At 38.2% G+C, this 12,627-nt stretch overlaps 1 protein-coding gene and 1 long non-coding RNA gene across 2 annotated transcripts in view; one reads left to right on the top strand and one right to left on the bottom strand.

The window, feature by feature from the left end:
* The window catches only part of ESR1 (estrogen receptor 1), a 155,107-nt gene that overhangs the window by 29,414 nt on the left and 113,066 nt on the right, over positions 1-12,627 (top strand). Inside the window, 1 exon segment of the mRNA XM_009917072.2 lies at positions 4,996-5,500. Within this exon segment, the coding sequence (XP_009915374.2) occupies positions 5,073-5,500 (428 nt within the window). The 5' untranslated portion in view covers positions 4,996-5,072.
* LOC138685842 (uncharacterized) lies at positions 1,029-3,276 on the bottom strand. Its single transcript, XR_011325224.1, has 2 exons — positions 3,070-3,276; positions 1,029-1,128 (listed from the first exon to the last, which is right to left on the bottom strand). It is a non-coding gene; the product is annotated as an uncharacterized lncRNA (long non-coding RNA).

Genomic DNA, 12,627 nt, shown 5'->3' on the forward strand with positions numbered 1-12,627 from the left:
CCTAGTGGTATCAAGGGCTTTATTTTTTTTTTTTTTCCAGAGAAGATTTATAAAGCAGTGGGGTAGATGGTGCTGTTCTCCAGCTGTCTATCTTGAGGAGTTTCCTCACTGGACTAAACACAACATAATTTCTCTGTAATGTTACAGTGGAATCTTGGAAAAACATAATGTTCCTCCTGTTATGTGCAATAGATTCTTCTTTAATTGCAGCAGCTAAAAAAAGCTCCTATCTTTATAGCTGTGTAACCAAAGTGACGAAGTTTATGGTCTCTCACTGTCAGCAGGTTTATGGAAAATTTATAGTATATGTTCTAAGTTCTAAGTTTACCATTTTTTGTTGGAATACTTACTAAAACTAGTGCTGAAAAAGCCCAAGATAGGATTAAGAGTTTTGCAATCTTTAAAGATTCCTATAATTTGAATAGTCTTTGTGTAGTGTTTTTACTTTGATCTCCTTTTCCCTAAAACTGTTATTTTATCTTGTCCAGAATCAAGAATCTGTTCAGGCTGTTTCTTCCTCCTTTTCTTTTTTTTTCCTCCATATAAACTGAACGTATTTTGTTACCATTCCCTGACTGACTTTCAGGACTTCTAGTTAATAGAAAATTACTGATGGCACTGGAAATCCCCAAACCTTCTTTTGGTTATTTAGATAAGTTAGAGTAATATTTTTGTTTTTAGTTTTTAGTGATTTTCCAGTTTTGAAGTGAAAATATGTTCATGTTGTCTGTTATAGTAAGAATCCTGAATTTGATTCAGTAACCTCCTGTTTGTAGCTGGTAAGGGTGTTGGACTGATGGTCCAGTTGAGCCAAACTGCACTATGCATGCCTCTGTTAGCTTAATCTGATCGCTCTAGTCATTTGTTAACAACAACAAAGAAAAAGAAGAGAAAAAAGACAGAAATATAAAAACTAGAAGCAAACTGTTCAATGAATTGAAATGAGCAGAACTTGCCTTTAGAAACATATCTAAATATTCTTCAGCTGTAAATGATGCTAATTTAATCACAGAGCCACAGATATGTGATTTAGTTTTAATGTTACTACATTTGGTATTTTATTAGTGTAATTTAGAGTAAATTCCTCACTCTGGAAAATCTGAGTTGGGTACTGGAACTCTGACATATCTAGAAAAGGAAAATAGAAAGTTTGACATTTTAAAAAGGGGAACACAGGATTTCATCAGTCACTTCTATTCATTTAATCAATTCATTTCTCATTTCCAGCTCATGTCTGAATCCTCACCCTTTCAAAAACTCGTTTCTTGAATCAGTCTCACTAAAAATCACTGTGTATGAAGATGCAATTTCTGCTTTGATCTTCCTTGCCAGCATGTCTGTAGTGCTCCTTAGCCACAGTGGCCTGTCCCCTCCTGTTTCTTCAGTATTCCTTAACTGCTATTCTCTCTTTCCTTCTTGTTTCTTCCCTATTTTAACACATGCATATGTACCGTGTATGCATATATCTGGATGGATCAAAGCCAGCATTAATTTTATTTGTATATTCTCAAACTTCAGAAATATAGCAAAAACCCAATCTATACCTGACATAAATTTAGCAAATCTTCAGATTTTGTAGAACCAGTTTCCCTCTATTTATTATGGGTGTCTGAGGAAGACTGGGATAGGCGACTTTCTCCTGTAGAGTGTGCTTGGTAACTCCAAAACAATGTTGGGCCTTCATTTAGGTGAAAGAAATACATAGGGCAGCTTGGTTGCAGTTGAATATACATTAGTGGAGAAATTACCAAATCTGAAAAGGTAGATTTCCCGTTGACTATTTTTTGAACAATTCTGTCTAGCTCTGGAAATGACGATGCTGCAGCCAATTCATGGGTTTTTTTTTATTCTCTGTCGTACCTACTCGTGATTTTTAAAAAAAATACACAGTGAATGAGGCAAGCCCTTCTGTATGAGATCTGCATATTTTTAAAAGCATACATGAAGTGGGATTTAGTGAAAACAAATTTTTGCATAAACTCCATGTCCAGTAGTAAAAAGTACCAAATATTATTGTTATATTCTGTACACATTTCCATATTGTGCTCGTAACATGTAAAACGTGACATCTAATAGATCAGAGTGATTAGACTGGGTGGTGGAGTAAGTCCTGGCCTTTAAGCACAGAGTTCAGGTTTTAGAAACTTAGCTCTCATTTTTCTGGGGGGCGGGGCCATAAGCAGATGCATCTAATGCCATCTCTAAAGCAGGGTGAATTAGCAGCATGTGTTAATTTGGAGCAAGCAGGATAGTCATCACCATGCAGGACAAGAAAAATACCCCCCTCTGATAATCTGTTGCATTTCATAGCTTTTTTATATCTAAAAATCCCATATATGGTATGCAGAATCAGAATCTGATTTTTTGCAGTATACACAAATAAAAAATTCAACTTCTTCATGGGATTTGGCTTGACTAACCCCCCCACCTCACCCTCGCCCTTTCTTGTTCTCTTGCTCTTCTTCCACAGAAAAAAGTAAGCCAAGGATGCTACCACAGGGATTCCAAGCCAGCCTCTAAGATCTTGTTGGTGGCACTCACATTTTTTTTTCTTCTGAGATATGTCCCAGGCTGTGTGCTGCACGGATACTGCAGCTTTCTATTGCTGAGCACTTTTAGGGGACAGGACTGTAACTTTCCACACTGGCAGTGTGTTTTAATGCTGTTTGCATATGGCGGAAATTTTAAATATTTGTCTCTCTGAAAACACACAACCCTCCCAAAATAATTAAATGTGTTTTAAAAAACTGCATGCAAGGAGCACTGAGGTTGCACAGGACATACTCAGAAGTCAACTGTCCGTGTGCACGCTTATATCTTCTGTCTTCTGCATAACTATTATGCTGGAGCATATTATTGCATGTCAATATAGTAATTGTAACATAGCATACATGTTGGATAATGCTTTAAATAAAAAATTTAAAGTCTATTTTGTAAAACACTATAGAAGTGGGTACTTCTTATGGCAGGCAGCTTCACATTCATTCTCAGATTATGCAGTTTAATATGAGATAATGCTTTTTCTATGTATTGCTGAAGCTTGAAATGAAATCTATAAGAGTGACTGACCTTAAATCGTAACTGCCATTCATTTCAGTCTGTGTAGTCCAGCAGACTGGTTGCTGAGAGCTGTGCTTGCTTGCTGTTTTGTGATTCTCTGCAGATGCACATTTGCCCACTATATGCAAACATGCACACGCTCTTTTTTTTCTCTCACACTGTCTGGCATATTTTCAGAATAACTCTTTGAAGACTTTCTGAACTGCTGGGTATGATCGTCTGATTATTATTTTTTTAACTGGTAACATGTTTAGTCCAGTGTTGTTTAAACAAGCTTATCTCTTTGATCAAAGTCTACAATCTGAAATTTGAACAGGGTAGGGAGGGTGGCTGGGTGGGTGAGGAAATCTATCAAGTACATATTTACGTGCGTGCTGCTGTCTTAGCTGTGTGCCTGTGGAGGTAAAAATGTATATTGCTTCAGAATAATCTTGCATATATAAATGACTTTGGCTATTTTAGTAGAAGTTCTGAAAGCATAGTATTATTACTAAAATAAACCCAGTTTTAGTAAACTTTTCTTGAAGCTATTAGTGACCTGCATATTCAGTTTTTCGGTTTCTTGGGTTTTTTGAAGGTTATGCCGAATAACTGTGGAGTTGTTTAAGTATAGCATAGACTTTGCTAGTACTCAAAGCATACTAACTGGAGCCCATATATTAATGTGTTTAAGGTTGGCATTAGCCTATTTCACTGACTGAACCACAGACCACAGCAATAAAGCTAGAGAGCTTGAAACAGTTTCTGGAGGTTTTCATTTAGCTAGTTCAGGAGAACTGGTTTGTGCAAAGTTAAAATTATATGGAATGAGATTGCAAGATGAAGCATGCATGCCACACCTTTTCATTATGTTCTCCCTCTTCCCTTTTTTTTTTTTTTTCTAAATATAACTTTGAGAGGCATTTCAGTTTATTTTAAAGCTGATCCTATTTGATTATTTTAGATTACTTGATTTTCTAGTCTGATTTCAAAATTCAAGTTTGCTGAGCTTTTGTTTGCAGGACTAGGAAAAAGAATTTCCTGTATTCAATTCATGTATCATGCAATCAAATAATTTTTTCCTAACTTTTAGGATCTTCCTGGGCAAAGTCTGAATGATGCTTTATTTCATCATTTTACAGCCTAAAAAGAAGCAGACTGAAATTTCTAGGCTAATCTAAAGCTTTTCCTTGCTTTCTAATGTTACCATTACACCCTAATAACTTCATGTTTCTATTACTGACGGAACTATATTGTAAATCTTTTCTTCTACATAGATATCATACACACGTTAAATTTGTTAGCTGGTTTTATCGACTGCGGCTTGTTGCACACACACAGAGGCGCACACGCTTGCACGCACACATTCTGCTTTGCCCTGTCTCAGTTACAGCACAGTCCTACTCAGGGTCATTACAATGTACACATTACATATTTCTAGCAAACATGAAAATGAATCAAACAAGAGGAGAGATAAGCACAGATAGATTGGAGCCTGCTGAGGAAATAAAAGGCAGTAATCTGCCTGACCACTGGACTACTCTTCCTGGTTGGATTTAAGTGTTCTTTCCTGTTAGTTGCCGTGGAGCGCTGGCTGCCCCGAAGTGAAAAATTAAACGACTAGTAAGAATGAAGTAACATTTAGTGAGACAATTGTTTGGTATAACTCCAAAACTAATTGTTTCTGAAGTGATGTTTGAACCAACGTCGGCACAAGGCAAGAGCTCCTGGCTCACAGCCAGCACCTTGTAATGCATATTAGTGCAGATGAGGAGTTCCTAAAAGTTAGAGAGAGGGAGAGGGAGGGAGGGAGAGAGAGAGAGAATGTGCGTTTTCAGTGCTCACTCTGCATTTGTTTGTATCCTCCTCCTCGCCAAGATTAGAGGGATACCTGTGTAGTGCTGCTTTATAATGATTTCTGCTGAGCCTCAGAATAGGTTGTGGTATTTTTTTTAGGTGGACTGCCAGCTGCCGATCTCGCTGTTGACAGTAAAAGCAGATATGTTCCTTGCTCACTGCCATTAGCACTGACCATGACTCTTCACACCAAAACCTCTGGAGTTACACTGCTGCACCAGATTCAAGGCACCGAACTGGAGACACTGAGCAGACCTCAGCTGAAGATTCCCCTGGAAAGATCGCTCAGCGACATGTACGTGGAGAGCAACAAGACAGGAGTTTTTAACTACCCCGAAGGGGCCACTTATGATTTTGGTACTACAGCTCCAGTGTACAGCTCTACTACTCTCAGTTATGCCCCTACTTCTGAATCTTTTGGGTCCAGCAGCCTGGCAGGATTTCACTCACTGAACAATGTCCCACCAAGCCCAGTGGTGTTCTTGCAAACAGCGCCTCAGCTTTCACCCTTCATCCATCATCATAGCCAACAGGTACCCTATTACCTTGAGAATGAACAGGGCAGCTTTGGGATGAGGGAAGCTGCTCCTCCGGCCTTCTACAGGTAAATGCTACAGATTTTCTTTCTTCTTTAAGCAGATGAACAGAGAAAATTAGAATGTGGAAATATGTATGCCCTAATCTTTTCTTTTTGTGTAAAGGACCATGTGGTTTAATTGAATCGTCCATGATATCTAAACTATAAAAGAATACCGTAGAATAAAACAAAACCGTAATTCACAGCCCACTGACTGCAAGCTGTAAATTTTGAAAACTGTCCGTAAATGAGAAACAAACTGGATGATGAATATAAATGTTTCCTGGGAAAACATGAAATCATAATTGATTAAAGAATGGCAAACCACCTCCCTGTTGTAATATATTAGAATTACTGTCTGAAGTATACTAAAAAGACTTCCACTGTCACACTTCTGGAGGTGAGTGGTTGTTTGTTCAGCTCTTAGCTGGTAGTAAGAGTATTTTTCTCCTCTGGTTTCCTTTACAGTGTGAGAAGTGGCTTATATAGGAAGTAATTCAGAAGCACAATATCCTTCCTAATCAAACTGTTAAAGTTGACTCAGTGACAGTATTTCAGTCAGTAACCACCTTCATGAGCTATCCTAAGAAGAGCTGTGTACATATTAACCTGCATTTTTCATTGGAGGGTGATATATATTAACCATAAATCTGGCATGTTGCATTTCAAAAGATAAGATTTTGGGGGTTTTTGTATTTTTGTCCCTGAATGGAAGGGTTATTGTTTTTGTCTGGAATAGAAAGATAAAAGTATCTTTGAAGGTGGGGGAGGGAATAATTTTCCTTGGTTTAAATATTTATTGTCAGTTGTGAAAACATTTATGTAATTTTTGAAGTAAGTGATAGAAAGTGATAGAACTGTAGCTTCCAAGAAAATATAGTCATACACACCAAGACCCACAGTGGTAATGTTTGTGCAAGGTTAATAGCATAATTTTGCATCAGCCTGTTATACTGGGCTTCAGAGAAGCAAAGTAAAGAGTTAGGTGTATTTTTTTTTTCCTAAACTCTGTCTGTATCTGTTTATTGGAGAGATACAGGTGAGTTTGCTAGAAATGGAACGCCTCTGAAAAAATAAAAGCAAGTTGTTTTTTTCCCTGTTGAGGGTCAGACTCTGCCAGACTTACTTGCACAATATAACACTTTACTGTGAACAGCAACGTATGGTCTTAAAGATAGTTTAAGTCAGCCCGACTAAGAATCTGGTAGCAGAATCTGGTCAAAAAACCCAGATGATAGTTGCACTTTTTGCAAACGATTTATTAGTTTTGTGGAGCGGATGGAGTTAAGACTGGTGAAATGGTAGATAACGGCTATGTCAGACTGTCCAATACAGTGATCCGTTAACTGAATTGGTTCAAACAAAATGCATTTTACTGCAACCAAATACAATACCTCTAGGGAGACTGAATACATGTCAGAGCATAAAGATCTTGAATGATTACTAGTGACTTGAAAGTAAAACTGCACTTTGCATTAGATTAAAGGTTTTTTTTACACGAATGTCCCATGCAAACCTATGGTGAAAAGTGTCTAAGCGACCTCAGATATGTAAACAGTGGAGTAGTGAGTTTGTGAAGTTGAAATATACAGACAGAAAATGTACTACAGTTGGGGTATTTTACTTGAGGAGGAATCAAAACCAAGAATCACCTGGAAATACAAGTTGAACTATGGAAATAATGTCCTTTTATTTTTAAACAGTGAATTGAGGTGACACACTTCAAAATAAAATTAACATACTTTATTAGTTTAACTACTGGAGCAATTGTTTAAGGCCAGTGCTGGATTCCCCATTTCCTGACACTTGTGATGAAGGATGGGCGTCTCCCTTGAAGATGTGTTTTAGCCATATGCAGCTGATGAGGCTTAATGCAGCAGTAATTAGGTGAATTTATGATCTTGGATATGCAGGTGGTTTATCTGTCTATGGTGTTATACAAGTGATTTAATGGTCCCTTCCAGCCATAATTCTGTAAAGCGCGTCTTATGTGGTAATAAGAAACGTGTATCAAAGTGCTTGCTGTGATTATCTTTTGTTAACAGACGTAGTACTGTTGGAATTAAATTGATAAAATCTTTGCCTTTTTTCCTTTTCATTTTTGCAAGATTCTATTTACAAAGTTATCACCCTTACAACATTAAATATTAGGTCTTTATTCTTGTGTTTTGGCACAAATCCAATCACCAATAGGCCGTTAAAAATAATTTGAACAGATGCTCAGCATTTGGGAAATATTTATATATCTAATCATGGGGTTTAAGAACAAATTCTTTGAAAAATATCGTAATGCATGAATTTCCAATTTGCTTTATTCATTTGGCTAATCTCATTGGTTTCAACTGGGTTAGGGCAGAAAAGGGAGCATGGGGCAGTGTAATCTGGCAATGAATAAATTGATGCTGGAGATTGGAAGATGTCTAACTACCAAAATGGTGAGTTTCTGGAACAACCTATCACCAGGATTGGTAAAGGCAAAAATTCTCAAACCGAAGGCCCTAACAAAATTTAAAAAGGATCATGATCCGTTTATGATATGGCTGCCTGCTTCTATAGTAAGTAATGTAACCTAAGACCCAGAAGACTCCTCTGCAATTCTCGTTTAACTTGCTGTGTGACAGAGTCGTGCTGTTTGGCATGTAAGACAGAAATATTTGCATTGCATCATCCTATTATATTCTGGATTTGAGATGCAAATGCTGCATTCAGTGGTACAAGTGCCTAGAACAATAGATAATCGCTGTAGGTTGGAGCTGAAATTATATTTTGTTAATACTTGGATAAAATGTTAAAAATCTTCAGTCACAAAACTCAAAACTTACTGCATGTGATAAGGAAAATTTTAATGTCATTTGATTTTGTTAATAAGTATTCAAAATCGTACTGCCTATAGACATATGTAGCTACAAGTGTATTAATTCTGAAGTTACATTTTATTTCTTTCAGATAATGTTTCCTTTTCCAAAAGGCTTTGTCTCTTATTGCAAAATAATGACAGGCTTCTGTATCTCGCTGAAGAACATAATGATACATAAAGAAAAGAATGACTTTGTAAAGAATACAAACCCCATACCAATCTCCTCATTTCTGGAGTGTCCAAATCATGGGACATCAAAATTTGAGAAAAAAAGAAGGGGCTTAATTCAAATTGTGCTGTCTTTAACTTGACCCCTTTTATGTCTGACCGTGTGGCTGTTTTTATAGGGAGCCAAACTAAAATACCTTTGCCTTATCTTACAATGTCTGTATCTTCCAGTAAAAGGAAGAAGACATAGCACCAGTTATGTTTTTAATTCTCTTCAAATCTCACTTATTTTATTTTCTTGATCATTTTTATAGTAGGGTTTTTTTTTTTAATTATTAAATACTGTCTAATAGTTGATTATTATTACAGGAAATCTTGTAGTCATGGATATTACAGTAAATTAATTGAAAGATTTCTTTTGTTCTTTACTACTGAATTTGAGTTCTGGTCTTTTCTTGGCAGGTTTTTGTTCATTCAGGGAAACACCAAGAAGCCTTTCGGTAGCTAATTTACCTCAGTAAATTCCTACAAGCAACAGCAAAGACGAATCCTTTTTTGATCTGCCAGTGTGTGATGTTCCTGTGTCATCCCATTGACCCTGCACTTCTCAGATCTGAAGTAAAATCGTGCCTGTATTTCAGGCTCTCTGTAGCCTGTGTTTGGTGCTGCTTCCAAATTTGGCCAAAAACCATGTAAAAATGGACTGCACCTACCAGCTACCTGATGAGGGAGTTGTCTGGCAGTCTGTAGTGAGTGACAGAGGCAGGGCAAATCAGTGTACAAACAGAAATACTAGATGAAAAATCATTCATTGCTCCCTCACATTTGGTGGCTAGTTTGTGAGTGTCTTCTAGTACCACAGGCTCTAGGTTTAGATTAATATAATAAAGTATTTATTTAGCTTTAGTCCCAATTATCATACTGAAACTGACTCTGAATAATTTTAAACCTGCTGTTCCAATCAATATGATCACAGCTTTAATTTTTAATGCTTGCTAAAATTGAGAAAGATCACAAATGTAGGTCGATCCCTCTTCTGCTGTAATTTATATATCCATCAGTCTGGAAAACAGTTACTTATCCCAATATGTGTTGTTTTTTTTTACCTTGCCTGATTCATTATGAATCTTTCTAGCTGCTCATGTTGAGTTCTAAACAAGAAGGATTTTTTCAAAATTTAAAATGTTACAGTGAATGCAAAATGCAAAGATAATCTATCTTTTTTTATTGTAGTATGAGGTATTCCAGAACATGGAGTACTATGTAATGTAGTGTTTTGTTTTTTGTTTTGTTTATTTTTCTCTAAAGCATCAATCTGCTCTCAGGGTCCTCTCTTGAACAGTTCAAGTGTTCAGGCAGTTTCTTGAACACTCAGAGCATTCCTGTTTTCAGAGCTTGTACTGATATCTCTGTCAATTTTACAGCAATACATGACTGTAATGAAAGAGACAGGAAAGCATTGAGTTATCCCATTTCTTGGAAATGTTGTAAAGATAAACCTGTTAAATGTTCTGAGATACTCACACATTACAGTTATGAGGGACTTGTACAAACCAACTTTGCTGTTTCTGCAGCTCTTAGAGAATGTGCTGATGTGGATCCTGCTGCAAGTGTGCTTGCACCATAAAGTCGCCAACCCATATTGTTGAGGTGCCTCTACATGTGTTCTGTGCCTCCTTGTGCCCCTGAATAAGGCTGGACAGCAGTGGAAAGGGGTAAAGGAGCTGTTATGCCTCCTCATTATCCTCCTTTCTGCCAAGGCACAGAGATGGATCTTATCTGCTCTCTCTGACCTTCCCTTTCAAAGTTTTCTTCTTATTGAAGAAAACTTTCTTCACTTCTGTATTTTTTGCATAAACCACAGACTCAGGAAGTGCTCCATATACCAAGTCCGTTACATGTGGATTTACAGCTTGTGGCTAAAGGCCATAGTTGTTCAGGCAGCTCATGTGGACGGGGTTCATCTGATTAAATGTAGACACCTGGGTCTTTATTCAGTTTTCCACCCCTTAGGCATCTGGTGCCATTTGAGAGGCCATAAGGTCAGATGGAGCTAGCAGATATGACACAGGACCTACTGTATAGCTATACCTTTCTGGAGTAGGAGGTGAGTGTCCGTGAGGGTCATCACCTAGAACACCTCAAATGGCGTGCGGCAGGGACAACAGCATCAAACATTCACATGGACTGCCGCCTTAGTCTGTGGGGACACAGAGAGAAAGAGGCACTGTGAATGCACACATGGTCTCTCTCTGAGGTACCTGATTACAACAGACCAGGTGCATTAGGCTTTAAAAGTGCAAGTTTCTCTTTCTATAATATAAAAGATGGCTAAAGTGACTCATTCTGGTACAGATACTTACTGGATGAAGATGGATGCCCAGTGATGTCCAAAGTTATGTGAAATTAATCCCACCTGTACGCCTCCTGTTTCTAAAGAGTCAAAGTGGTCACCATCTGTAATGTCCCTTCAGCCAGACACTGCAATATGTCCCTTGAGAGGAAGATGGGGAATTGACTCTGTGTCATTGGCCTTGATCCCTCTTGGTCTGAGGCTATTGAAACAACAAACACTGCTGGCCATATCCGCTCTGATAGGGAAAGCATTAGTTGCTGGCACCAGTTCCTTCAGCAATTGCAAAGTGAACATCAAATGCCAGCATTTTTTATTAAACCAACAAGAAAGGCCAACCAGAGCTAAGGCATAGCTCCAAACAAACACAGAGGAGAAGAGTCCTGCAACTGAAGTGCATCCAGTTCTTCTAAGAAATTGAGATTTGGTAATTTTGGTAATTTGATATTGTTGACAATGAAACACTGAAACTAATCATGAGCTCCGTGGTCTGTCTGCAGGGAGTTTTCTGTTATCTATTCATGCATCAGAACTGAAATTAGAGCAGAGATGCTGTTCTTCAACATTCTCATTTAAAATGCTGCTTTCATTGTATTTATTACAGGTGCTGTTTGTAAAATTTGCTGTACAGAGAGAAGTCACATCTGAGGTTGTACACTATCCCTATGTATTTGGGTGGCCTTTCCAGTGAACTGCCAAAGGTCATGATTTACCACAGCTCATTAGGAACTCTGATCAATGTGTCACTGGGCAAGGCAAGGCATTTCTGCTTTTCTGCCAAGCTCAGATTCCAGTTGATGGGAGGGTTCTTACATCATCTGACTCTGTTCCCCTGTACTCAGCACTGGTGAGGCCGTACCTCGAGTCCTGTGTTCAGTTTTGGGCCCCTCACTACAGGAAAGACACTGAGGTGCTGGAGCGTGTCCAGAGAAGGGCAACCAAATTGGTGAGGGGCCTGGAGCACAAGTCTTATGAGGAGCAGCTGAGGGAACTGGGGTTGTTTAGTCTGGAGAAGAGGAGGTTGAGGGGAGACCTTATTGCTCTCTACAACTACCTGAAGGGGGGTTGTAGTGAGGTGGGTGCTGGTCTCTTCTGTCAGGTGGCTGGAGATAGGACAAGAGGAAATGGCCTCAAGTTGAGGCAAGGGAGATTTAGGTTAGATATTAGGAAAAAATTTTTTACTGAGAGGGTTGTCAAACATTGGAATGGGCTGCCCAGGGAAGTGGTTGAGTCACCATCCCTGGAGGTATTCAAAAAGCGAGTGGACAGGGCACTTCAGGACATGGTTTAGTGGGCATGGTTGATGGTTGGACTCAATGATCTTGAAGGTCTTTTCCAACCTAAATGATTCTAAGATATTACTTCTTCTGGTGCACGACTATGAATGTGTGAGATACTGCTTGACATATTTAATCTAGCTCATACTCAGAGTGATACCTGCTAGAGACAAGAAGATCACAAATCTGCAGGATAATTTTCTTCCTTGACAAGATATTGATAACAATATTGGATTCAGGAGTGATCTGGGCATTTTATTTTAACCTTTTACTAGAAAAAGAAAATATGGTCCTCAGAAAACACAGAGCTTAAATATGACCGTCCTTACCATAAACCCTATTTGATAGATGTCCATAACAATTGCAGTGGTTTTCCAACAATTGTAGTGACAGTTGTAACTTATGACACAACAGCCAGCATCTATATAAATGAGAAAAGATGCCTTCCTTTTCCTCACTTCATGGAAGCCATCAGTAATAGTAAAAAATAACAGTAAAG

Source organism: Haliaeetus albicilla, chromosome 7, assembly GCF_947461875.1.
Source record: "Haliaeetus albicilla chromosome 7, bHalAlb1.1, whole genome shotgun sequence".
NCBI classification, from domain to species: Eukaryota; Metazoa; Chordata; class Aves; order Accipitriformes; family Accipitridae; genus Haliaeetus; species Haliaeetus albicilla.